The 27,910-nt window shown below is 33.4% G+C and overlaps 1 protein-coding gene and 1 long non-coding RNA gene across 2 annotated transcripts in view; both read right to left on the bottom strand.

Annotated features, from left to right (window-relative positions):
* The window catches only part of LOC127739380 (uncharacterized), a 35,137-nt gene extending 17,808 nt beyond the window's left edge, over nucleotides 1–17,329 (bottom strand). The window contains exons 1-5 of the mRNA XM_052251077.1: nucleotides 17,245–17,329; nucleotides 11,638–11,951; nucleotides 7,128–7,396; nucleotides 5,140–6,267; nucleotides 1,777–1,870 (exon numbers count right to left, since the gene is read on the bottom strand). Of these exons, the coding sequence (XP_052107037.1) occupies nucleotides 1,777–1,870; nucleotides 5,140–6,267; nucleotides 7,128–7,396; nucleotides 11,638–11,944 (1,798 nt within the window). The 5' untranslated portion in view covers nucleotides 11,945–11,951; nucleotides 17,245–17,329. The remainder of the gene's footprint in view (nucleotides 1–1,776; nucleotides 1,871–5,139; nucleotides 6,268–7,127; nucleotides 7,397–11,637; nucleotides 11,952–17,244) is intronic.
* Nucleotides 17,330–21,938: 4,609 nt separating this feature from the next.
* Nucleotides 21,939–23,887, bottom strand: LOC127739424 (uncharacterized). Its single transcript, XR_008000443.1, has 2 exons — nucleotides 23,796–23,887; nucleotides 21,939–22,335 (listed from the first exon to the last, which is right to left on the bottom strand). It is a non-coding gene; the product is annotated as an uncharacterized LOC127739424 (long non-coding RNA).
* Between the last annotated feature and the right edge of the window lie 4,023 nt (nucleotides 23,888–27,910).

Below are 27,910 nucleotides of genomic sequence, written 5' to 3'. Positions count from 1 at the left end.
AATCATTCAATAAACCAAACATAGTTGACCTATTGCTTATTGTTTCTAAGAAACAGTCTTAAACAAGAAAACTTAACATTGACCAATGAACCATGAAAATGAGGTCAAGGTCAAATGAACCATGCCAGACAGACATGTACACCTTACAATCAATTTAGGCATTAGATATAGTTGACCTATTGCTTATAGTATCTAAGAAACAAACTTAACCATGAAAACTTAACATTGACCAATGAACCATGAAAATGAGGTCAAGGTCAGATGATACCTGCCAGACAGACATATACACCTTACAATCCTTCCATACATCAAATATAGTTGAAGAAAAACAGACCAAAACACAAAAACTTAACACTGAGAAATGAACCGTGAAAATGAGGCCAAGGTCAAATAAAACCTGTGAGACTGACATGTACATCATAAAATATTTCCATACACCATTTATAGTTGACCTATTGCATATAGTATTAGAAAAAAAGACCAAAACTCAAAAACTTAACTTTGACCATTGAACCATGAAAATGAGGTCAAGGTCAGATGACACCTACCAGTTGGACATGTACACCTTACAATCATTCCATATACCAAATATAGTAGACCTACTGCTTATAGTATCTGATATATGGACTTGACCACGAAAACTTAACCTTGTTCACTGATCCATGAAATGAGGTAGAGGTCAAATGAAAATTGTCTGACGGGCATGAGGACCTTGCAAGGTACGCACATACTAAATATAGTTATCCTATTACTCATAATAAGAAAGAAATTAACATTACAAAAATCGTTGACTTTTTTTTAAGTAGTCACTGAAAATGAGGTCAAGGACAATGGACATATGACAGACGGAAACTTCGTAACATAAGGCATCTATATATAAAGTATGAAGCATCCAGGTCTTCTAGCTTCTAAAATATAAAGCTTTTAAGAAGTTAGCTAACGCCGCCGCCGGATCACTATCCCTATGTCGAGCTTTCTGCGACGAAAGTCACAGGCTCGACAAAAACTAAAATGCATTTTTATTTTTTTCATGTTAGAATTCTGAAAAAAATGCGTTTTCCTGCACCATTCATGCAGTTATTGTTTTTATATCTTACATTCAGTAGAATGATTTCTATATGAGCAGATTCAATAGACCTTATTGCTATTTGGAAATCTGTGCCGCTTGACCAGAGAATCGGCGCCTCTTGAACTATTGACATCATACAACAATCACTCTTCCATTGTGGTGTCAGATATTTTCTATTATGATGTCAAAATTTTACGGAAACCTTTGTGATGTCCAGTAATGGCAGACAAATAGAGATAAGGTGTCAATTACCCTTTGATACAATATAACAATATTATTTAGTCTTGTACCATTACATGTTTTGTTGTCTACAATACCAATATTATATGGCTGAGTGCTTTTTCTGAATAGATTTTTGTTGTACATGTATGCGCTTCTTATTGTCTGTGTTATTCCATTGAACAAGATTTTGTTATTATGCCTATTACAAATCAGGGCATTCATCTGTGGTACTCTTTTAATATTTATGCTTAAATGGTTTTTTTAATCGGTGTTAAGATAGTCTTTGATAATTTAACTCATATCTTGGCTATATATACTCTTGGTTACATGTATTTAGAGCTTCAAATATAGTATAGATACTTTACTATTAAAGAATGTGTGTTGACCTCAGATATTTGTTTTTTGTTTTGATTTGTTGGGTTGCTGTCTCATTAATGTCTATACCACATTAACATTTATCAAAATTTATTTTATAAGTTACTTACAAAGTTGCCTTTCATTCGCTCTTGGAAGAGGAACAGACAGGTACATAAACGGTTCAAAGGTCACTGATACATGACTGCATTCACCACATGTCACCTGTGAGATCATTTACGTAATATGATTATTACAATGCAATGACATGGTTGATAAAAAAAATTGAAATTAGTCCTTTCAGTTCAACTCATTATTCATATATCGCCAATTATTAAGTTTCTTTTTATGAATAAACTACATCATTCGACTTCGCCATGCATTTTGTAATACATGTATCATTAATGACTTAAAGAAAACTTCCATATCTTTGAGCTGGACATTTATGTTTCAATAAAATTTTCTATTATAAATATGAAGAAACTGCTTCGCCAAGCGCAGCTGGATATGACCGCAGAGGTCCAACCCTGAACAGTTGGGGCAAAAATGGACACAATATTCAAGCTTGATACAGGTCTGAATTTGGATTGTAATTACAGACTACACGAAATACGTCAGACCGTCGGACAAATCCGTTGAATAATGGATCGGTCTGGTAAAATTTTGTTGAATTCCGGTCCAAATGTCCGGTGTTGTTTTTTTTCATGGATTTTTCTAGCATTCTAGCAAAATTCCCAAACAATCTCAAAAATTCATTTTCATCTTTATTATTCATGACAGCGATGTTTATTTTGTTCAACCGCTAGCTTTATGCCGAAAATCGCCAACAAGTAATGTGTAAATCCGAGTAAAAACATATCTGACTGACAAAAACAACAATGGCTGCCATCAACCGGAAATGTAGACAATACCGGATCAGTTTCAGGGAACAGATAAGGCTAATTATGGGTTTGCCGATCATATACAATAAATAAATTTTAAAAAATCCAAGCAGGTCACAAAATACAGCTATGAAATATAAACACTAGATTTGAAAACCAAAAGATATATGAAAAAGAAAGAACAGGAAATATCTTATACAGAAACTCTAAATTATTTTTAGTTCACAAATAATTTTCATGTCAAAATCCAATTAAATGTGACATTACTTTTCTTTATCACCAAAATGCATTCAAGCAATTGTGCACAACTTTCATCACTTTTTCACTCTTATCACATGATTTCGTTTTTGTGCATTTTTGGAAAGGAGTAGGGCACAACAATTCATAAGTTTTTTTGTATTTTATCGGATAATATACAATTAGATGTAAAAAAAAATTGGTCTGGTAAAATTTCATTTGGTCTGGTAAAGCTAGGTTGTTAATTACCAGACCAAATGTCCTGTAAAAATAAAATTCATTCGTGTAGTCTGTAATTAAATATTTGACACATTATAGGTTTCTGACACAGAATAAATGTAGTCAAAGAACTTGAAATTGGTTATATGATTTGAATTTATATTCAATTGAAGATTTCTTGCTTTTGTGCAATATACTGTGCTGTTGCGCAATACTTAGTAAATCTGTTTTCAGGCTATATACAAAGAATTAGCAAAATAAATTGTGATCCCAAATTTTTCTTTGGAAAATTGACAATTTCTTAAATCATGAGGGAAAAAAATTGACCACCCCCCCCCCCCCCAAAAAAAAATTTTTTTTTTTACCCCTCCCCCTTTTCCAAAAAAATATATTTGAAGAAATTTTCTTTTTAATTTCTTTAATCTTGTGGAAAAAAAAATTTGCCCCCCCCCCCCAAAAACATTTTTTTTTAACCCCCCCCAAAATTTTTTTTACCCCCCTTTCCAAATTAAATAACATTTGAAGAAATTTTCTTTTTGTAAAATGTGGTACAGTTTAAGAGAAATCAACAAGTTATTGTCTGAAAACTACAAAAATGCTTGTTTAAGACCCTTTTTGGCCCCTAATTCCTGAACGATTTGGGCAATTACCCCCAAAATGAATCCCAACCTTCTACTTGTGGTATTAAACCATGTGGTACAATTTCAGAGCAATCAAGATACTTATACACAAGTTATTGTCCTGAAACTAGAAAAATGCTTGTTTTGGGCCCCTTTTTGGCCCCCAATTCCTAAACGGCTGGGACCATCACCCCCAAAAACAATCCCAACCTTCCTTTTGTGGTATTGAACCTTTTGCTTAAATTTCATAGAGATCCATACACTTAAACTAAAGTTATTGTCAGGAAACCAAATGTCTTCGGACGACGCCAACGATGCTGACGTGATAGCAATATACGACCCCAAAATTTTTTTGCGGTTGTATTAAAGCATGTAAGTCAGAAGTCATCAACAGAGTGTTATTATACAACATATTCATTATTGCCTTAATTATCATTAAAAATAAACTTTCAAGTTTTAAAAGAAATTAATGAATAAATAAATGGGGAATGTGTCCATGGGACACAGATGATGTCCCCGCTTGCATATAATGTTATAAAGGGACATAACTCAAGAACTGTAAAAGTGACGATACCCAAATTTGTACTTGATCTGAGTTTTGTGGTAATAAGCATTGTGTATACATTTCATAACATTTAGTTGAGGCAAACTTAAGATAGAGAACGGAAACGAAAAATCCAGCAATTTTTCCATTTCTAAAGGGGCATAACTCTAGAACAGTAAAAGTGATGCCACCAAAATTCAATCTTGATCTGTGTTTTGTGGTAATTAGCATTGTGTATAAGTTTCATAACATTTGCTTAAGGCAAACTAGAGTTAGAGAACGGAAACGAAAAATTCAGCAATATTTCCATTTGTAAAGGGGCATAACTCTAGAACGCTAAAAGTGACGCCACCAACATTCAAACTTGATCTGTGTTTTGTGGTAATAAGCATTGTGTATAAGTTTCATAACATTTGGTTGAGGCAAACTAAAGTTAGAGAACGGAAACCAATTTTGGGACGTACGTACGTACGTGTCTGTACGTAAGGACGTACAGATGGACAAGGGTAAAACTTAATGCCCCCTCCGCTACGGTGGGGCATAAAAAGTTTTAAAAAATTCTGTGTCAATCAGCTGCCTCAGTATAAATCTTTTTGGACCAAATGATAAAAGTTTACACTTGGTTAAGGCTACAGAAGAGAAAATTGTGTTTTTGGAGAGAAATCTCCATTGAGAGAGTCACCCTCACGATATGTCACAGCAAAAAACTAGCTCAACAATTTACTTGAAATTATCAAGTCAAGTATTAATTTTATCAACCATGAAAACAAGTTACAATTGAAATTAAAAATTTGGGAAAGTCTAGAGCAACTCTCAAGTTCACAAAAAGAGAAATAAAAACACCCTACACTTTCTTGACCATAACAGAAATCAAGAACCATCTTAATCACTGAAAAAAAATTGTTGAAATTGATGAAAATAGTCAACAACAGGAAAACATGTATTCTTAAAATTACAAATATACATTTCAGCAAAATGGTTTATAAGACTTACAGATGACTGATACTGTCCATGGAATGTTTTGACTATCACACTCTGATTATCCATGATATGGTCCATCCAACGTTTGTCAGCTAATCTCATTAATTTATCATTGTCCCATTCCCCATCTTCAAGATCTTCCTCCATGTTTACTTTTTCTGAGGGATCTTGCTCTGTATCAACATCCTCATCTTCATCTTGTTCTATAGCATCAACAGAATCCGTATCCTGATCAATCTCAGCATCATTGACTGCCCCTCCTAAACACATATCCTGCCTTTGTTCATTGTTGTCCTTGAACTGTAGGTGAATGTTCACCTTTTCTGAAATGACATCTTGATTTGCCATTGATTGATTGCTGGAATCCATAGTAACAATATGATGTTTTTCATTCATTTTTTTATCTTTTGTGCCTTTCCCTGAAAGACAATCTGTTTCATCAGGTCTTTCTGGTAAGCAGTTCAGCTTACTGAAAGCTTGATGCTGAAAATTCTTTTCAAAAGTGTCAAATTTGGATCTTTTCACTTTTTCATTTTCTTCATATGCATCACAGTACATATTTACATTCTTATTGCACATGTCAGCATAGATATTGATATCTTTGACTCCCTTTGGGCTGACTCGACACCTTTTCAAATCCATAACTACCATTGGTTCATTGACTACATGACTTACACCAATGTCATTGTGAACAACAGGACAATTTTCAGCCTTAGCATACTTAGAGGAGTCGAAATTTAATGATTCCTCTGGGGACTCTGATATAAGAACATTTGTGTTTAAAGTTTTAGTCTCTTTGGCATAAAACTTTTCAATTGATGGCATTTTTTTCTTAAAAATGGATGTATTATTCAAATGTAAATCTTCCAAAAGTTCTCCATCTGTTGAAACCTTCAATTGAGTCAGAGGCATTGGAAACATCTCATCCTCTTCGCTTTGAGACTGAGCATTATTTGAAGTTGTTTCCATGGATACAGAAACTTGTTGTTGTTCTAATGTATGCTGATCAAGAGCAGATGCTGCTTGTGTTTGAGAGTTATTGAGATCATTGTGAGTGATAAAGAAAGGGGTATTTGGTCCAACCTTAGTCTGATCATTGAGCGTATCCAGAAGCAAAGCTAAAAATTCCTGACAATCATGCTGAAAAGGAAAGTAAAATTACAGTGAGTTGATATATCAAATTTATACAACATGATTGAGGAGTTTTTGCATATCATCATTGCTCAAATGTGTTGCTATGTAAACAAGCAAGTTAAGCCTCAGAAAACATGGTTTATTTATTAGGTAGATATGGCTCTTAACTAGCTTTCACTATCTGTGACCAGTCCTAGATTTGTACCTAGTGTTTCTTGTCTTTTTGTTAAGTGTTTTTGTGTACTTAGTGTCAATCTGATGAAGTCAACTTTTCCAACAGATTTTTATTGTTTGTTCTTATGTTTTGCTGTTACACAAATGTCCCAGGTTTGGGGATGGTTAAGCACTCAGAAACATGTTTAACCCCTTTATATTCTTTATGTGCCTTTCCCAAGTCAGGTGCTTGTCATTCATTGGCTGTCCTTGGTTGCTGTCTGCCATGTAAGATTTTTGTATATTGTTTCTAGCATAAATCAAGCCATTGGTTTTCTTATTTCAATTGTTTCACATTTTGTAATGCCTGGTCCTTTTATAGTTAACACTGTACTATAAAGTATGGGTTTTGTTCATTGTTGGAGCCCTTACATTGATCGTTAGTACATTTTATTATAAATCTCCACAAAGTTGATTGAAATACAGAAAACAAACACTTCTGAAGAAAGCTTAATCAGACAAGCAGATACTAGTCTATTATTCTGGAGTCACCAGCTATGCAAAGCAAATCATGTTACAGTCTGTAAACTATAAAATTCCATTCTAAACAATTTCTTCACAGTTTTTTTTTTGCATACTTTTGCTGTAAGTGAAGTAAACATTCTTTTTGTCAAATGCATGAAATCTTAAACAATTTTTAAATTAAAGGTTACCTGTCTGTAGTCTTTAAACTGTCCATGTATATGTCCTAAAGCTGTTTTTAGATCTTTCGGATAAAGAATAGAAAAGTTTCCACTCCAAAATTTGGTTACAAATACAGAGAACTGTTCTGCCAAGTTGTGACTCCCAACAGCTTCCGAATGGTGTTGTAGAAAGTATCTGATAACAGGTGGTGTAGCCATTAAACTCTGAAGTCCAGCATTCATAAAACAAGTATTGCCAAGATTGTATAGCCCACATTGACCAGCACATGCTGTTGAATCTGGAATGAGAAAAACATCAATAACAGTCAAGTCTGAAACTTCACAAAAGTTCACTCTGCTCAATTTGTACTGAAAATGAAATATTCATTTTAAGACAAAAGGATAAAAATCAATCACGCAACTCATATTCTATTTCTATGAATAAAATCAAGAGAATAGAATTCATATTAATTTTAGCATACTATGTAAACACCTACAAAGTAAACATTTTTTGTGACCTTTCAATATTTTTGGACAAAAGCTTTTTGTGGACATAACATTTTTTTTCAATAAAATTGCATAAAATGAAAGTCAGTCACCTAATTTAAGTATGTACTGTTGCCACTCATAATTCAATAAATTAAACATGATGCATCTAATGACTTAAGATTATATCTTCCATTATTTGTAGTTGCTAAGATCTGATATTAATCGATATCTCACAACTGAAACCAAATAGACAAACAAATGATCAGATGATACCCTTTACACTTTGTTTTGTGGGGGATTATCATTTAAAAGACACCTGCACACAGTGAACAGCTAAGGAAAGGAAGAGCCATGAGCGCATGATACGCCAGTCGCTTTTTCAATCGAATAAAGTTCCAGAACTCCTCATGTCATATCAGAAATATATAAAAAAAACTAATGGGAGCTTATTTTAATAGATATAAACAGTCACGTAAGTTTCATGAAAACTGCTCAAAGCAATTTTTGAGTTATTGTCCGAAAACTGGAAAATCACCCCTTTTTTTATGAATAAACTCGGAAACGTAAAATCTAAAATTTATAAAAATCCAAAGGGAGCTTACGTCAATAGATATAAACAATTCATCAAAGTTTCATGAAAATTGGTTAAAGTGTTTTTGAGTTATTGTCCAACATGTTGAAGACGGACAGCAGTATACCATAATACGTCCCATAAACGGGCGTCTTAGATGCATGATTTTTTTTATTAGTTGTTATTGGCTTTCAACTAGCTATCAGTAACTGCGAGTACTCTCAGATCTGTACTTAATGTCTTTTTGTTGTGGGGATGTATAAGTACCCTGCCACGTCCACTCTGTGTTTTTGTTAGATGTATTTCTTTGTATCGATCTGACGAGTTAAGCCCTTTTCAACTGACTTTTATAGTTTATTCTTATGTTGTACTGTTACACCACTGTCCCAGGTTAGGGGGAGGGTTGGCACGCCTTCAAACTAGTTTAACCCCGCCACATTCTGTATGTGCCTGTCCCAAGTCAGGAGCCTGTAATTCAGTGGTTGTCGTTTGTTGCTGTAAATCATATTTGTTTTTCGTTCATTATTTTGTAAATAATCAGACCCTTAGTTTTCTCGTTTGAATTGTTTTCCATTTGTCATTTCAGGGCCTTTTATAGCTGACTATGTGGTATGGGTTTTACTTATTGTTGAAGGCCGTTCGGTGACCTGTCTCTTGTGGAGAGTTGACTCATTGGCAATCATATGGTTTTTTCATACCACATCTTTTTATTTTTATATGTATAAAAACTGCTTAGAACTGGACCGTTATACAAACTTCACCAAAGCCATTCATTGGGAAAATGTACATGTAGGTCACGTTCATCTAATTTCAGTGTTGACTTTCATCGATACACATACAATTTTTGTAATGGATCAACTGTCATTTGTTGTTGTATTCATTTGTACAACTGAACCTTGACATAAAACTTAACAATAGCTATGATAGACTAACATGACTAACAAACATATGGATGAAACAAAACATATGTACATGCATATCTCTCTCCAACTCTCTTTGAAAGAACAGAAATAAATAACCTTGACAATAAATTTGAACAATGGAACCAAATTAGAGGTACATGTATGTTCTTGATTTACATGTCCAACTTTGTAATTACTATAAACAAACAAATGTAAAAGAATTAAAAGTACAGTTAACTCTCGAACTCAGTTGACTTGAAATTCAGATGAGTCGAAGTTTTCTCATGGTCCCAAACTTTGTTCCATATCAATATATGTATTTCGAATCCTGATGAGTTGAAATTTCAGTTGACTCGCACTAAATTTACAGTCCCAAGGTTAACAAAAGCATTAAAAATTCATTATTAATCTCGAACTAATACACATATGTCAAAACATGACCTCAGGGATTTAAATTGATTTAAGAGTTAATCTGACAATACATGTGTAATTTAATTTCGGATCAATGTATTGATTTGTGACATTTCTTTTCCATGAGTGTTTACCTAAGATGGCCACAGACCACAATTAAATTCTCTATTAGTTCTTTATAACGTTTTGTTTCATTTAAAAAAAATGCACCGATTCTTTTTGTCAAATATTTTGTGTGTGTAAAGTACAGTACTAGTCCAAACATATATCAAACATTCAGAAATATCGCTCCCCAGCATCTTACAAATTTAGCCAATACACATCCATACCCCTATCATGCCTATGGACAAGTCAAGAGATGTTCTGAAAACTGTAAATATCACCTTTTTGCACCTGGCCTAATCACTCTTTCCATATCAAAATCAGTTAAAATACAACATCCAAAAGTTTATTTCACCTCTCTTCTTTCATTTCCATCCAAAAAAATCTAAGAAATGAGTGAGGAAGGGAAAGAAAAAAAATTAAGAAAAAATACACTCTAATTAAAAGGAACTATATTCGTGGACAACGAAAAGCGGGATCATTAATTGTGGTCTTTGGCCAGATTATCTTTGATCACCATGATAAATAATTAGTGATACATTTTTATAGTTTATGAATAAAAACAATTAACCGTAATCATACACTACATGCACTAATGGGCTTGGTTATGTATAAAGTAGGGATTTAGACTTCCGTTGGTGATCAACTCAAAACTACTCAATCAGCGTCTTTAATCTTATTGTATTTTCTCTTGCGGAAAAAGATTGAAATAAAAGAAAATGAAAAAAAAAAACAATTGTATACAAGAATGAACAATTTTGTCAACTTTAAATAACGCCAAGATCAATAGGAAATTACTCTCTCGGCTAAAAACCACAGGAAAAAATTGAAACTGTACAAAGAAATAAATAAGAGACGAAAACATACAAATACATTGATCTGAAACCAGAATATCTATCCCCTACACATATTCATCCGGATTTATTTTAGCCTTACCAGGCTAAGCAAGAGTTGTGTACCGTAGTCTGTCAAACTTCCAGTTTTCGTTTTTTGTCATGTGATGGGTCCAAAGGCTACATAAGTTAAAGTGTTTTCCTGTTAGTTCTTCTGATGTTCTTAGATCCATTTGAAATGAGGTAATTTTACGTTCACTAACATACTGTTTATCACAAAGAGTGCATAAGACAGTGGCATGAGGTTATGTCTGCTGTTGGTCTTAGACATTGTAACCCTTGATATTTAATTGAGGTGCTAATGGTGACATCATTTCTACTGCTGTCTAGGGCAAGACTGGGTTTGGTTTGGACTCGATTAGCCCTTGGTTAGAAACCACTTTTACCAGAATTATTGGCTAAGGTTTGAATTTGGTGATCATATTTTCAGATTAGATAGTAAGAATTTTCATTTTAAAATCTACGTCAAATTTTATTGAAAAAGGAATAAACGCATAATTTATAGAGAATATCATATGGCTTTTTCAATATCACATCCGTATCAACCCGAGACACCAATATAATCCCAAGAGCTCTGCTCGAGGGATTATATTGGTTGAGGGTTGATACGGTGTGTGATATTGAAAAAGCCATATCATATACACTTTATTATATACATATACCTCACGTAGATGTTTTTTTTATGTGACATGACGTCATACAGATAAGGAGGTTTGAAATGACGTCATACAGATTATAGGTTTGACCTGACGTCATACAGATAAGGGGTTTGATAAAGCCTTTGCAACAGTGACTGCAATCGATGACGTGACGTCATACAGATTAAAGGTGTGATAAAGCCTTTGCAACCGTGCTGATATCGATATCATCACGGGTGGCTGATACAGCACGCTTGCCAATGATTGTATTACACATACAATTTATCTGTATTTACTACTAAGTATATAATAAATATAAAAACATTATAAAGAGATTATAAAGAGATGTGGGTAATATTGTCAATGAGACAAAAACAAGCAACAGAAAAAATCAAATAGCATTAATCTATATAGGTTCAAAATATGGTCTTAAACAAGAAAAAAAACTAAAATCAATGAAAATATCTATAGATATACTATGTAAAGCTCTAAATCCCATGGAAATAGAAAAGAGACTATCAATATCATTTATACCTTTTAGATCTTTACTGAAACGCTCACTTGTATAGTCCTCACCACTTGCATTGTTCATTGGACCATACATAACAATTGGACTGTTTGTTCTTTCAGGATTTTCTTTAGGGCCATACATGATATCAGGGCCTTCTTCCATTTCCAAGAATGACTTGAATGTGTTACTACCACTTCCATCATTATCCTCCGTGGACATTTTTTCCGGGGAATCAATGGACATTTGAACAGGTCTTACTTCCTCTGTCTTCTCGGTAGAAGGGAGAGAAGTAGACATACTGATGTTAGTGTGATCTGGTGGCATAGCCATTTAGGACCTGAAATGGACAATTTAACTGTTTATTCTCCTCTTATTGACAAGTATATCATACTGGAAAGATATTTGTCTTAAATTCAATCCACAATCCTTATGGAAAGCAATGAGGTCACGAGGAGCTAAAAAAAAAAAAAATTTCAAGATAAATTTTAAATGATAATAATTTTCTTTTTTGAATTCTTTGAAAGTGCTTTTCACAGTGCAAATGCAATATATTTGCAGGACTCAGAGGTGCGATGGGGACGCCGAAATGTGTAATGGTCCTTTCGCTGAAGTGCGATGGTCTATAAGACATGTGATTGCTAGTTTAAAATATACAGATGTCCAATTATTATGAGAGCTTAAATTTTTTACAAGTTAGTATGTAAGTACCAAACATTCAATATCTTCTCCAATTGCAGTAAAAAACATCAGTGATTTGTCTTATTACTTGTTCTAATTCACATCAGCTGTATATATTTTTCGCTTATTTTGTTTCGTTCTGACTAACAAAGTATTTTCATTCCAAACAACTACCACATTTTTTCAGTCATTTCAATTAGTACTGGTTTTAAAGGAAAATAGCTTTTGTATGCAGAGTCAATTTCTGAACGATTGTATGAACTACTGTTGTTTTTTTTTTGGTTTGTCTAAGCTATTTACAAAGTGCAATGTACCCTACAACGTTACAGTGAGGACTTGAAATGCAATGACTATATATCATAGATATGAGAAGATGTGGTATGAGTACCAATGAGACAACTCTCCGTCCAAGTCAAAATTTATAAAAGTAAACCATTATAGGTCAAAGTACAGCCTTCAACACAGAGCCTTGGCTCACACCGAACAGCAAGCTATAAAGGTCCCCAAAAATTACTAGTGTAAAACCATTCAAACAGGAAAACCAACAGTCTAATCTACATAAATAAAATGCTCCGCTGGGTGCAGCTTGATACGACCACAGAGGTCGAACCCTGAACAGTTGGGGCAAGTATGGACACAACATTCAAGCTTGATACAGCACTGAATTTGGATTGTGATTAAATATTTGACACAGCATAGGTTTCTGACACAGAATGAATGTGGTCCAAGAACTTAAAAAAATTTAATTTACCTATTCAAACCATATCATTATTATTTGCTTTTATATATAAATCAGAAATAACCAATCAAAAATGGAAAATTTTAAAGAAAAAAAAGGGGGAAAAAAATCCCCCCCCCCAATTTTTTGAACCCCCTTATGATTCATCACCCCCAAACTAAATCCCAGCCTTCCCTTTGTGGTATGGTACATTGCAGTACAATTTCAGAGAGATCCATACACTTGAACACAAGTTATTGTCTGGAAACTAGAAAAAATGCTTGTTTTTTGGCCCCTTTTTGGTCCCAAATTCCTAAACGTTTAAGGCAATTACCTCAAAACTCAAACCCAGCTTTCCCTTTGTGATATGGAACCTTGTAGTACAATTTCCTAAAGATCCATACACTTACACACAAGTTATTGTCCTGAAACTAGAAAAATGCTTGTTTTTTTTGGCCCTTTTTGGTGCCAGATTCCTAAAATTTTGAGGCAATTACCCCCAAAATCATTCCCAGCCTTCCCTTTGTGGTATGGTACCTTGCAGTACAATTTCAGAGAGATCCATACACTTGAACACAAGTTATTGTCTGGAAACTAGAAAAATGCTTATTTTTGGCCCCTTATTCCTAAACGTTTTGGGCAATTACCCCCAAACTCAATTCCAGCTTTCCCTTTGTGATATGGAACCTTGTAGTACAATTTCATAAAGATCCATACACTTACACACAAGTTATTGTCATGAAACTAGAAAAATGCTTGTTTTTTGCCCCTTTTTTGGCCCCTAATTCTTAAAATTTGGAGGCAATTACCTCCAAAATCAATCCCAGCATTCCCTTTGTGATATAGAACCTTGTGGTACAATGTCAGAGAGATCCATACACAAACACACAAGTTATGTCTGGAAGTTACAAAGATGCTTATTTTTGGCCCCTTTTTGGCCCATAATTCCTTAACTGTTGGTACCATAACCCCCGAAATCAATCCCAACCTTCCTTTTGTGGTATTGAACCTTATGGCAAAATTTCATAGAGATCCATTCACTTAAACTAAAGTTAGAGTGCGAAAACCAATGTGTCTTTGGACGACAACGCCAACGTCATACCAATATACGACCACAAAATTTTTTTGCGGTCGTATAAAAACGTGAAACAAGAAACACTTATGAACCACATGAAAAATGACAACTACTGAACATCAGATTCCTGATTCATGACTTTTTAAAATTAAACGAGTTATATTCTCGTTGTTTTACTTAAAAAAAACTGAAATGCGACTTCCAACAAACAAGTTGACTCTACATTTACATTTGAACATGAAAAACATTGATTTATCAAATCCATCGCACTTCGGCGTAGCTATCAAGAAGATCTACAAGTTCAAAATTTAGCACATTTGCAGTTTACAATACCAAAAGATCAGGAGAAACAACGATTTTGATTGGATGATCACAGTTGTCTCCCTTGGGAAAAGTTTGAGAAAGTTCGAAATTGGGAACAGTAGAATTTAACAAAATCGTGCAATCGTGACAAGGGGTCAAAATCGAGTATTTCACGTCTGAATCGTGCAAGTTGGCAGGTATGACAGGTTAAGAAATTAAAGAATGAAAATTACAAATTTAAGTCTGTTCCAGTTGTATTTCCAACAAGATGATTGAAAATTGTCCGACGGTCACGAAGGTTAATGACCGCCATTTTGTACACAACAAGACATATTGAAGGGAGATAACACCATCTGTTATTTTAAAATGTACATTTGCAACGCTGGAGTTGTCTTTCTTTTACCAATGTATGAGCATACGAACATTCACTTTAAGTATGTAAAATACGGAACCGAGTTCGGAATGCGGATTGGAAGTCTGGTCAATGGTAAAAGAAAATTGACTGCGTCATTTTCTAATAAAATGTGGCTTTATAGTTTTTAATGTATTTGAAAATTGCATAGTTGATTTATGTAAAAAATTTGTAAGGGTTCCGCGGAACCCAGTGTCTCGCCTACTTTTGCTGTTAATCGCAGGCTCAACAAAAATGAGGAAAAAAATCAATAAAAATATTCCTTTAGATATATACTATCTTTTGATTGTAAGAAGCTTCTGTCAAAATTTGGTATAAATCCAGGATAGTTTATTAATTATGAATCTAATAAATGTTTTAAAAACTTTAACTGCAGACTGTATTTAATGTTAACTGGAAGAAAAACTAAGTCCATTTATAAGTAAAATACGGATAAACAGGTACAAAGCTTCTGTCCAAGTTTGGAACAAATCCAGGATAGTTTAAGAAAGTTATTAAAATTTTAAAAACTTTAACCACAGAGTGAATGTATTGTTTCCTGGCAGAAAAACTAAGTCCATTTATAAGTAAAATACGGAAAAAATTAAATTTTTATTTTAACAAATTTACTTCTGGATACTATCTTATGATTATAAACAAGCTTCTGTCCAAGTTTGGTACAAATCCAGGATAGTTTAAGAAAGTTATTAAAATTTCAAAAGCTTTAACCACAGAGTGAATATTTGTGGACGCTGCCGCCGACGACGATGGAATGTAGGATCGCTATGTCTCGCTTTTTCGACTAAAGTCGAAGGCTCGACAAAAATGGAGAGTTTTTATCCAAGGAATGTTCACACTAGTGTTTTTGAACCAGGAATGATTACACTAGTGATTTTGTACAGGAATGATTGCACTAGTTATTTTATACCCGGCGGGATTAATTACACTAGTGCTTTAGATCCATTCATTGATGAAGTGATTAGTACTCATTTTGAACACACGATAACACAATAATGCTTATTAACGAATGAGATTTAAATAATTTTTCTATGCAAATCTATAAAATCATATGCTTTTAAATTGTCACTAACTGTAATATTTACATTTATTGGATTGTCGAAGTTTTTCTATGTATTTGCTTTTCGGTCGACTTGGATATTAAATCATATCTTCTATGTCAATATCAAAGGATGCTTCTGTAATTGAAACTTTATGTAAGAACAAATCTGCTCTTTAAATTTGGTTTGTATCAAGTTCAATGTCCTTATCATTGATAAAGTATTTTGAGTTATAAAAATATCCTCCTCTTCATCATCAATATTATTTACGAGATTGACTCAGATTAATTAAACTGGTTCCTTGAAAATCATTTTAATTTTAACCCATTTATTTATGTAAACAATAAACCGGTCTAATATAAACAAAACAACGATATCAAGATCGACGCTTTCACACTATTTACATCCAATATTCTCTAGTGAAAATCAGTAACCCGGAATAAATACACTGTGGAATGAAAGTACGCTTACATTTGCACTTTGTATTTTTCTCTTGAAATTCAAATCATTTTTTTTAGCACAGTAAATTTATCAGGTTGGGGACAACCGGCAAATGGGAAACTATTCCCCTTATAAATAACAATCCCTCAATTAAGTAATAATGCTCAAATCTTTTTACTCAAAATGGCACAAATTTAAAGAAGATGGAACAACTTCTTCCAAAGATCCAAATTTTAATTTGGGTTTTAAAAAAGTTAGAACATGAACATGTATGTGAAGCCTTGAAAATCGTGAATTTTTCAAATTTTCATGGGCTTGTAACTTCTCTGTAAATCAGGTTTGGGCTATACAACTTCTGGAAAATTTGCTGCATTATTCATGAATAACTGCCATTTTAAGAACAAAATGTGTATTAAAAAGTAGTTTTTCAACACTAGAAAAGTATCCCTCATATGAGGAATAGTTACTCATTGAGAGAACTATTCTGTCCGATTGGATAGGTTGTTCCCAACCATTTATATTCCAAACAGGTTATTATATCTCATTTAGGAGACTGGTCCTAAACTGATAAATCCATTAGTTTCAACATAATCTGTTGTTCAAAATCCAAACAAACAGATGAGACATTATTTTTACAACTAATGTCTTCTAAATAAATTCATTATTACATAATGACAATGGCAAGACTGTCAGGGACATTAAACTCAAGAGAACTTAGAGAAGAGAAGGGTGAGACAGAAGTCCGATCGTCAAACCAATGTCTGACAAGATAAAAAGTTTTCGGCAACTGTGGAATTTCTGTTTATTTGGTGTAGCAGGTTCAGTCGATCAAAATGTAATACTACAAAAGTACAACTGTCATGACTGTTCTAGACGTTAGCGGATGTGTATGATCCTCTTATTTAGTAGTCGAAAATAAATGATAATGTAGTTTGTTTTGGCTGCTTCTGGGATCTATAATCTTACATGTTTTATGTGATAATACGCTAAAACCCTTGATAAATATCTTCTTTCGGTTTCTTCAGCATACCTTGAACAAAGGGGAACAACTATGAATTAATCCGTGTTTGTAGTGATAGTATTTATCATTGTATAATTTGCCTTTAAAAAGCGCGTAAGAGACTTTGATTTTGACTGGCTGTGTTGTCGATTTTTAATTAGAATAAAAAAAAATTAAATTAAAAAATTTCGAACAAGATGAAATGAAAAAAAAAAAGATTTCAATGTCATTTTCATGTCCTCTATCTATTTTGAAATTTGAAAAGTTTAAATGTCCCTAATTCGCTTCCGTAGAATTTCCATGCATAAACATTTTTTTGCAAGAAAAGGTAAAATAGGGGAGGGAGAATCATCATAGTTTTAGGAGATAAATCATTAAATTTATATACCGGTCAAAATACATTTCCATGTTGATTATGCTGTAAAGCTGTTAATATACAACAATATTTGGTTTCCCAAGAAGTCATTTTTGATTTCAATTATACTAAATTAACTTGACGGTGATGTGGAAGTATATTAAAACAGAATATTAAAATAATATTCATAATTTGCTAAAATCTAATTAATATCGTGCTAATTTAAAAAAAAAATATAATATAAAAGTATAAGTCAACGTGATTGTTTTAGGCTTGGTGTTCGAAATGTCTCGTATTTTATGAAGATTATCAGCGGCCATTGTATGAAAATCGTTAAAAAAAACTGAGTAGTGCAATAGAAGGGAACTGAACTCAACGGACTCCAGCACATTTTTTTTTGGCAGTGGATACTGCAAAATAGCATCTTAGGTGGTATTTTACGGGCTCCGGCAAAATAGCGATCATATATAAAGTTTTGCTATTTTGCCGGTATTAATTCAGTATTGCAGTGTGCTAGTTGTAGAAACATACACTTTAACATATAAATAAGAAATCTCTAAAAACTATGTCTTCTTTTAAAGAATGTATACATAAGGAAAGCATGGACATTAAAATTGATATTCTAATAAAGATATCCCATAAGTTTTGAAATTAAAAGTTACTTTTTATACAAAAAAATATGTCTGTTTTAATATAATACATAAGCAAAGCATACATTTTAAAATTGATATAATTAAAAATCATAATAAAAATATCACATAATTTTTATTAATTTAAAGTAAAATTCAATATCTTCAAAATGCTTTACCAGTGTTAACAAAACCAGTGCCTTGCTTTTGGTACAATTTTTAGTCTAGCACAAGAAAGATGCTGATACTGCAGACATGATCTGCACATAACACTTGTGGATAGGGTTTTTAAAATAGTTTGTTTATGATTTGTTGTTTAGCGAGAATAACACAATTATGTTTTATTTGTTATTTTAGGTTTGTTATATTATGAACTACATTAGAACGCACTTGTTAGTGCAAAGTGTATACCAAATGACGGACAATTTAGAAAGTTTTGACAATGTTATAGTTTCTGTGCTGCTTGTCATCTCAAATGCGTGCCACCATTCGTAAATGTATAAAGTTGCAAGATAAAAACCAAGATACATGTACATGTTATGATGAAACAACTTGACCAACCAGTGGATGAAGGTTTGTGGTCTTTACGCCATAACCACAACAGTTGCACATATATATAGTTGTCCTTTTCAAAGTAGTCTAAAACCTGCTTTAGCTCTTCATATGAGTCGACCAAAGAGTTGATTTCAAGTTTTTTTTTGTCATTGAAGTTTAATCTTCCATTTTCGAACGTCATTGATTTCAATAAAAAAATTATTTCATTTAGTCTGAAATCTGAAATAAGACCGGCAAAAAAGCAAAACTATATTAATCGCTATTTTGCCTCAGCCGGCAAAATAGCGCTATGAAGGCTATTTTGACGGAGCCGGTGAAATAGCATCTAAGAGGCAATGTTGCCTTTTTTTTACTAATGATATACTAATATATGACCATATATATTCTTATTTGGTAAATCAATTTTCTCTCTATATACTTATGTAGATGATCATACTATTTTGTCAAAATCTCGTAAATCTTCAATTAATGGTTCTGATAATAAAATGAATGACTTATTTATTTTCATTAGGATTAACAACCATGAATTAGATTACAGTAGTAATACCTTACTTACCTGCTAAATTAAAACTTTTGGTTTGTATCCCGAATTGCTCTTTTTGACTGAATTTTATATTTGCTTGCATGCTAATTATTTATTTCACGGAGCTATTTACTATATGTTTAGTGCTTATTTTTCTATTTATAGTGTTGCTTATGATGGTTCAATTTATTTGCTATGCTCGTGCTAATTGTCAGCTTTCTTTTACGTGTACTCTTTTGTATCTTGCCAGTTTATCATCCTTCTCTTATAAAATGCTTTCAGAGAATTAAAAAATCACCATGTTCGTTTTTATCTTTTTTTTTCGGCTCCATAACAAAATAGATAAATTATAAATACATTCTTTTCTTGTTTTGAATCAATAAAAAAATCAGTACATTTTCACCATAAGATAAAATCTTATACATTTCTTCATTCATGAAAGATCTGGTAAACAAACAGCATCAAAAGTTGCTAATTTCAGTAAAAATCAAGAACGACAATTTGCCTTTATTATTACTAAAGACAAACATGTCCCAAAGGTTGGTTGGATAATAGAGATATGACTTGGACTTCTCACACAGGTGGTATGTTTCATTGAAAAAATATAGCCCTATCCAGCAAACCATTTTTTTAAGTGGAAATCTAAATCTCCTATTTTGAGACACATAGATATAAACCAACAAACCATCTGATCCTGAACAACTGTAACTTTTAACTTTTAACTACCCTGACCAAAAGGTCAACCCACTTTTTTTATATCATTTAAAGCATTAAACCATCTGATCCTGAACAATTAGCTGTTGTGCTAAAACTATGATTTGCCTTTGAAACTTGTTTAGCTTATGATTTCTTATGATTTATTTTGTGCTTTTAGATACGGACAAAATAAGATCATGGCTTATTTCTAAACATATGACCAAATCATAATACCTAAAGAAATCTCAAAACTACAAATTTGATAGTGATTGGCAAATTTGAGAATTCTACTCTGTGGAGGGTTGCTGCTTACAATGAAGCATTAGACCAAGAGTTTCAAGTGGTGAAGTTGAAATCATCCCTTCGAAAATTTTACAGGACGCCATCACGAGTTGCTTGACCGTTATGTAATATCTGTTTCACAGATGACGACGGTTATGTTCCAATCGTCGTAACCAATATCCCGTCATCTTTTTCTCGAATATGACATCACTAAATTAGACTTATTACCGAATTGTACTGACACGAGGAACACGACGGGTGCCACATGTGGAGCAGAATCTTCTTGCCCTTCCGGTTTTTTTGTATGGTTTGTGTTGCCCAGTCTTGTTTTTTATGTCGTGTTTAGCGTTTTTTTTGCCATGGCGAATTATGAATTTGAATATCAATTTAGTAACTTCCTCCTCCCCTTTGCCAAAACTCAATTTCTATTAAGCACAACAGTTTCATATGGTTTATGCATACATACTAACACATTATAAAAGTTTAATTGCAGGATAAGGCACGTTCTCTTTAAACACAATTACATAAAAAATCGTGACAGAGAAAGGAGTAATACAAGCCATCATTACCAATTGGATTGGATTGTAGGTTATTTTGCCCAGTATTCTTAATTTTTTCAATGTTGGATATTTATTGCTGTATATATCCAAATTTATTTTTAATATTATATTTGATGCTTTTGTTGTTTTAACATTGTAGAAAACGACGAGTCTGCTAATATAACATCTTTAGCAATGAAGAGAGTTTTAAGGTAAAAATAAGATTGTCAGATCATTGTGATTAGTGATATCGACATTTAAAATTGAGAATGGAAATTGGGAATATGTCAAAAAGACAACAACCCGACCAAAGAGCAGACAACAGCCGAAGGCCACCAATGGGTCTTCAACGCAGCGAGAAAATCCCGCACCCGGAGGTGGTCCTCAGCTGGCCCCTAAATAAAATTGTGTACTAGTTCAGTGAAAATGGACGTCACACTCAACTCCAAAACATATAAATGAACTGAAATTAAAAAACATACAAGACAAACAAAGGCCAGAGGCTCCTGACTTGGGACAGGCGCAAAAATGCGGCGGGGTTAAACAAGTTTTGTGAGATCTCAACCCTCCCCCTATACCTCTAGCCAATGTAGAATAAAGAAACACATAGCAATACGCACAGTAAAACTCAGTTTAAAAGAAGTCCGAGTCCGATGTCAGAATAGGTAACAAAAGAAACTAAGGAAAATGACAATGATACGTAAATGAACAAAGAACTACTATAGCAGTTACTGACATGCCAGCTCCAGACCTCAATTAAACTGATTGAAAGATTATGTCTTCATCATATGAAAATCAAGTACAATCCCTCCCGTTAGGGATTTAGTATCATACCATCATAAAATATATGAGAAGAACATAACCCGTATCATGCCAACAACTGGTTTTAGAACAAATGTGTTTATTTCCGATGCAAAGACCCTATGCATGAATCAATATTAATACCAAAGTATGCAATCCTTAATGACTTGACAACAGTATCGTAACTATATCCTTTCCGAATAAATCGGTTTAAAGGTTTGGTTAGCTTTTGAGGTGAATGCCGACATTTTTGTGCTTTGTAAAGAATATTACCATAAAGTTGATTTTGCTTTGTCTTTATACAAGTTTTGATTGTTGAATTGTTCCAGTAATTACACATTACACATTACACAGTTCATCAAGACATATATGGTCATATAGTCAGAATTTACAATAAAGAAAAATCATAATGAACAATCTCTATAGAACGATTAGTGTACTGAAAGTAAACAGTGGTCCTGTCAAATGAACAATCTCTATAGAACGATTAGTGTACTGAAAGTAAAGAGTGGTCCTGTCAAACAAACATTGATTTTCCTTTCTTGCATACGGTACAAATGCCTTTGAGCATTCTTTTCTTAGACTTTGGATCTGTGTAAGGTACTACATTCGTTGTGTTTGTTTTCTTCCGACACGACACACAGTAAATCTTCTCTTTTTCCATTTGGACTATAAAACTAATAAGAACAAAGAATGGTATTAAAACGTCACGTCTATAGTGACCTTGAGAACTATCACGCAGATTTATATATTAAGAACAGTGGCAATAAAGCTCTGTTCCTACAATAATTAGGTGACAGTTTTTTTTTATAAGTTTATGCTCAACATTAGTTTTAGTTAATAGTTGATTTTGCTGTATATTTTCTTCCGTGGTGTCCGCGGCCATTGCAAAAAAGGAAAATTTAATTTCATGCTTCTCGAAATATGTCTTGTAATCTTTTGTTGTAGCAGGATGCTGTCACATATTCCATGGTTTTCAGATTTTTAGTCAAGTCATTTCAAATTATAGAAACGAATTACATATATATATAATACATACTATCATATATAATATTTCAATGAAATAATAGTTTGTTGGACTAATGTTAAAATCCTTTTCTCTCTTTTCAATGAGGTGTAAGAATTTCTTCTTGTTTCATTTTTTATATTTATTCAGAATCGTTTAATTTTTCAGTAGCTTAATTTAGCATCGTTTGATTTTGATTACTTAATATCCCTAGTAACCAGTAATTTTGATCTTAACATCATCTGAAAGTCTGAAACTTAAAACGTTGAGTCTTGTTCAGTAAATGCAGTACTGTGCAGGAGTTTTTTTGTGTTTCCTATCATTATTTCCTTGATAGAGGGTTGCTGCTCACAAGGAAGCTATCAAACCAAGAGTTTCAAGTGGCGAAGTTGAAATCATCCCTTCGTGAATTTTACGGACGCCATCACGAGTTTGTTTACCGTTATGAAATATCTGTTTCACAGTTGACGACGGATATGTTCCAATTGTCGTAACAACAATCTCGTCCCCTTTACCCCAAATGTGACCTACCGAATTAGCCATATCACCGGGTTTGTACTTACATGAGCAACACGACGGGCGCCACATGTGGAGCAGGATCTGCTTACCCTTCCGGAGCACCTGAGATCACCCCATTTTTTGGTGGGGTTCGTGTTGCTCAGTCTTTGGTTTTCTATGTTGTTTTGTCTACTGTTGTTTGTCTGTTTGTCTTTTTTTTTTTTAGCCATGGCTTTGTCAGTTTATTTTCGACTTATGAGTTTGAATGTCCCTTTGGTATCCTTCGCCTCTCTTTAAGACAATTCAGTGTGTTGTTCTTTTGTAAAGATAAATAACACATGCTGAACAGTCTGAACAGAGACTGAACAGATCTTTATTGACTTCAAGCGAATTGTCTGAACAGCACTGAATCTACCGCAGTGGATAGGTCTGAAACTTGACTGAAATAATGAACATTACTTACACTTTATTGTTCAGTTTTATATGAGCTCTTCAGATCTAAAAGACAGTTTCAGTTCAAAATTGGTTTACTATATATATTTGCTATTTAATTCTTTGATAACATTTAAAGTAAAACTATCCTCCTAACGATTTTTCTAACATTGAATTATTGTAATAAATGTACATAAATACCTTTTTTACAATCAACTATTTTTAATATTTTATCCCGATTGTGCCCGGCAAATCCCTCAATTCAATCAAATGAAATAAACATGTCAGTTGTTGATAACATTGTTTATATACATATATATGACTGTATTATAAAATTGTACCCGGATGTTATTTGAAAACATATTTCATCTTATTCACATTCATGATATGAAGTAGATAATGTGTAAATTTGTTCAATCATTGCTAGCAAGAACTTTGCATTGTTATTTAACATGTGTAAACCTAACTTAGATTCTTATTTCTTTGGGCCATCATCATAATTATTTAAATTTTTGTTATTATCATTCTTTGTATGTAAACAATTCGTCGGAAGCATAACTCAGTATAATTTTACATGGGTTCTAAGTAGTAAAGTTGGATTCATCCCTTCGAAAGTGTTACGTACGCCATCACGAGTTGGTTGAATGCGTGTCATAGATGACGACAAATATGTTTGGTAGTCATATTTACTACTCCGTCCTTTTTTCATTCGACATCACCATCGAATGAAACTTATCAACGAGTTTGTACTCATATAAGCAACACGACGGGTGCCTAATGAATCAGGATCTGTTTACCCTTTCGGAACACTAAGATCATCCATAGTTTTTCGTGGGGTTCGTGTTACTCAGTCTTTAGTTTTCTATATACTGTTTTGTGAACATGTTTTTTTTTTGGTCGTCTTTCGTTTTTTTACATGACTTTGCTAGTTTCTCTCGACTTATTAGTTTAAAATGTGCCCCCCTCCCTGGTATCTGGCGTCCTTGTTTAACAAACATTATGATGTAAAGTACCTTTTATGCAATTATTCAAGTTAATGCTTTACCACTGTAGTTTGAATAATTAAAAAAAAATGAAAACAGGAACGTTCAAAGCCAAATAGGTGAAAGTCAAGGATATACAAGAACCGGAACAGTTGAAGAGCTTTTCGACCAAAAATTACATAAAAATAGCCAAATCCATCTAAAGTCAACTTTGCCTGAGGGAGTTGAAACCTTAGTTTCTTAATAATATCAAAATTTATAAACGGCCAGTTTTAGAAAAGTTTGTTATAAATCATGTCAGTACCGAAGTACTTACTACTGAGCTGATGATACCCTCGGGTTTATAATCCTGACAATTTTATAAGTATGATAGATTTTAACTTAAAAACTAATCATAATATAGTAAGAATTTTTATAAAATGGTGTTCTACTCTAAAAAGAATATGGTTTGTTAAGATTTTCGGCAATTTTCTTTTTTAAGTTTTGTTAGTCGGAATACATTACATGGGATGTAAAAGAGAGGCGAAAGATACCAAAGGGATATTCAAACTCACAAGTCGAACACAAACTGAAGATGCCATGGCAATAAAACGAAAGAGGACGAAAAAACAAACAGTACACAAAACACAACAAAGAAAACAAAAAAACTGAGCAACACAAACCCCACTCAAAACCGGGGATGATCTAAAGTGCTCCGCAGGGATAAGCAGATCCTGCTCCACATGGGACAAACATGTAAATGGTTATGCATATCTGCATCCAACTAGCATGGATGAACTATTGCATTTCGCAGGATTTATGGAATGTATTAAACATTATGTTATAGGATAGAATCAGGAGCCTGTTGTTCAGTGGTTGTCGTTTGTTGGTGTGGTTCATAAGTGTTTCTCGTTTCTCGTTTTTTATATAGATTAGACCGTTGGTTTTCCTGTTTGAATTGTTTTACACTAGTCTTTTTGGGGCCCTTATAACTTGCTGCTATGTGTAAGCCAAGGCTCCGTGTTGAATGCCGTACTTTGACCTATAATTGTTTACTTTTCACAAATTGTGACTTGGATGGATAGTTGTCTCATTGGCACTCAATAAATAAGTCCAGCATTTTCATGATTTCAACTTCGGTAAATTTGTATTAGAATCAGCGTGGTTATTCTTGAAGTAAGATTTATTAAGAGGTTTGTGTTGCTCAGTATTTAGTTTTCTATGTTGTGTTTTGTGTACTATTGTTTGTCTGTTGGTCTTTTTCTTTTGTAGCCATGGCGTTGACAGTTTATTTTCGACTATGAGTTTGAATGTCCCTCTTGTGTCTTTCGCCTCTCTTTTATCATGACCCAAAACAAGGAATTTGTATCTATGTTTCTCATTTTTGTAAAAAAAAGTCTGTTTAATGAGACGATTTACTCGATCCTTCATTTGAGCATGGGGAATAGTAGTGTAAAGCGTTTAAAATCAAAGGTTTTGATATTACTAGTTTTTTACTAGACATATCAACCTTCAACTTTCAATTTCGATCAGTTGAACTACAAAAGGTTTATAGCGGAATACAATTAAAATCAAAAGAGAAAAATCATTTTATACAGGTATAGTAGACACCAAAACCACAAGAACAAGCAAAACAAATAATAAAAAAAACTTAAGAATTCTTGCAGCTCACTGGAAGCAAGTTAAAAATATTTAACATGTTATAGTAGAAGTATTTTGAAATAGAGTTCATACAGCAAAGTAAAGAAACACTGCGCAAGTAGACAAGACATTGTAAGAATGAGTTGTATTTGATGAATTTCACTGCATATTTTTTAAGAAAATTTGGATTGTTGGCATCGTTCACAATGAACAACTTAGAGAGTTATTATCCAAATGCTTGACATATCGAATCCCACAGCCTATCAACTGAAAGAAGAAATTCAGGTAACAGATAGATGCAGTTGGATGTTTTATCCTCTCTTCACGAAAAATATGTTGTTAAAGCAGAAAAAGGCTCGAACAATACATTTTTAATGCAATAATCATTATTTATAATGTGTAACAAAAGAACTCGGAATTCCCAGCAAAACTGGGAAATCACACATATACCCCGACATCATTCACGAAGATGGGATTTTTGAAAATCACAAATTCTTCATTCTCTCCTTTGATTCTAACATTAAAAAAAAATCTGCCGTTTTTATACTGGATACCTAAACTTCACAAAAATCCTTGTTAAGATCGATATATAGTCCGGTAAATTTTCCGGCAGTGTTACACCCTCTGTTCCATCGTATAGCATTTACATACCTCATTTAATACGTTAAGCTCGTGCATGTTCACATATTATGACTTCGTTAACCAAGGATGCTCCTTACACATAAACTGATCCAACAGAATTATGAGAAAGAACGACTGAAACCAACGTTACATAAGTGTTACGGCCAACACCACGAATTGAGTGACCGATAAGGTGCGTCGATGTCTCAACTCATTTCGCGGTCCTAGATAATTAACTACTAGTATAGTTGTCTGATCTGTACATTTTTTCGATTGTGTCCTAATCCCGAATTCCGATTGCGACATTTTGATTGTGATTTCGCATAGCGGGTGATGCATGCATAGCAGGAGATGATGACCCGGTCGACAAACTCAGTCTCGCTCCCAATTCCATCGGTTGCTCTTTGATACCTTGATTTGTCTTTTCCTAATAGATTTACAATATATAAACATCGGTAAACTACTATCATATTAATTTAACCCGTTTACTGTGTATTCCTGTCTGAAGGCAGGAACTGATCAATTGAATAAAACAAATCTGGTGATGTCGTGTATGTCAATAAACGAATTGAAGAATTATATCTGGTTTAAATGCTACAAATTATCACGAAAAGGAAAGGTTAATGATTCTGATGATGACCAGCTTAGTTAAAGTTACTCACGAAAGAGGCGGAAAAATACCAGAAGATAATTCAAAACTCATATGTCGAAGTGAAATAACATAAGCGGTACCGATTTTTCTGCACCAGATGCGCATTTCGACAATCAATGTGTCTTCAGTGATACTCGAGGCCAAAATATTTGAAAATCCAAAGCTTATTAAAAAGATGAAGAGCTATAAACCAAAAAGGACAAAAAAGTATGAAAGTGATAATCCCATAGCAAAAGACCAAGAAGTCAACTAAAAGAGGGACGAAAGATACCAGAGGGACAGTCAAACTCATAGATAGAAAACAAACTGACAACGTCATGGCCAAAAATAAAAAGACAAACAGACAAATAATAGTACAGATGACACAACATAGAAAACTAAAGACTAAGCAACACGAACCCCACCAAAAACTGGGGGTGATCTCAGGTGTTCCGGAAGGG

Source organism: Mytilus californianus, unplaced genomic scaffold (genome assembly GCF_021869535.1).
Source record: "Mytilus californianus isolate M0D057914Y unplaced genomic scaffold, xbMytCali1.0.p SCAF_4, whole genome shotgun sequence".
NCBI lineage: Eukaryota > Metazoa > Mollusca > Bivalvia > Mytilida > Mytilidae > Mytilus > Mytilus californianus.
This window is presented reverse-complemented; position numbering and strand designations above follow the sequence as displayed.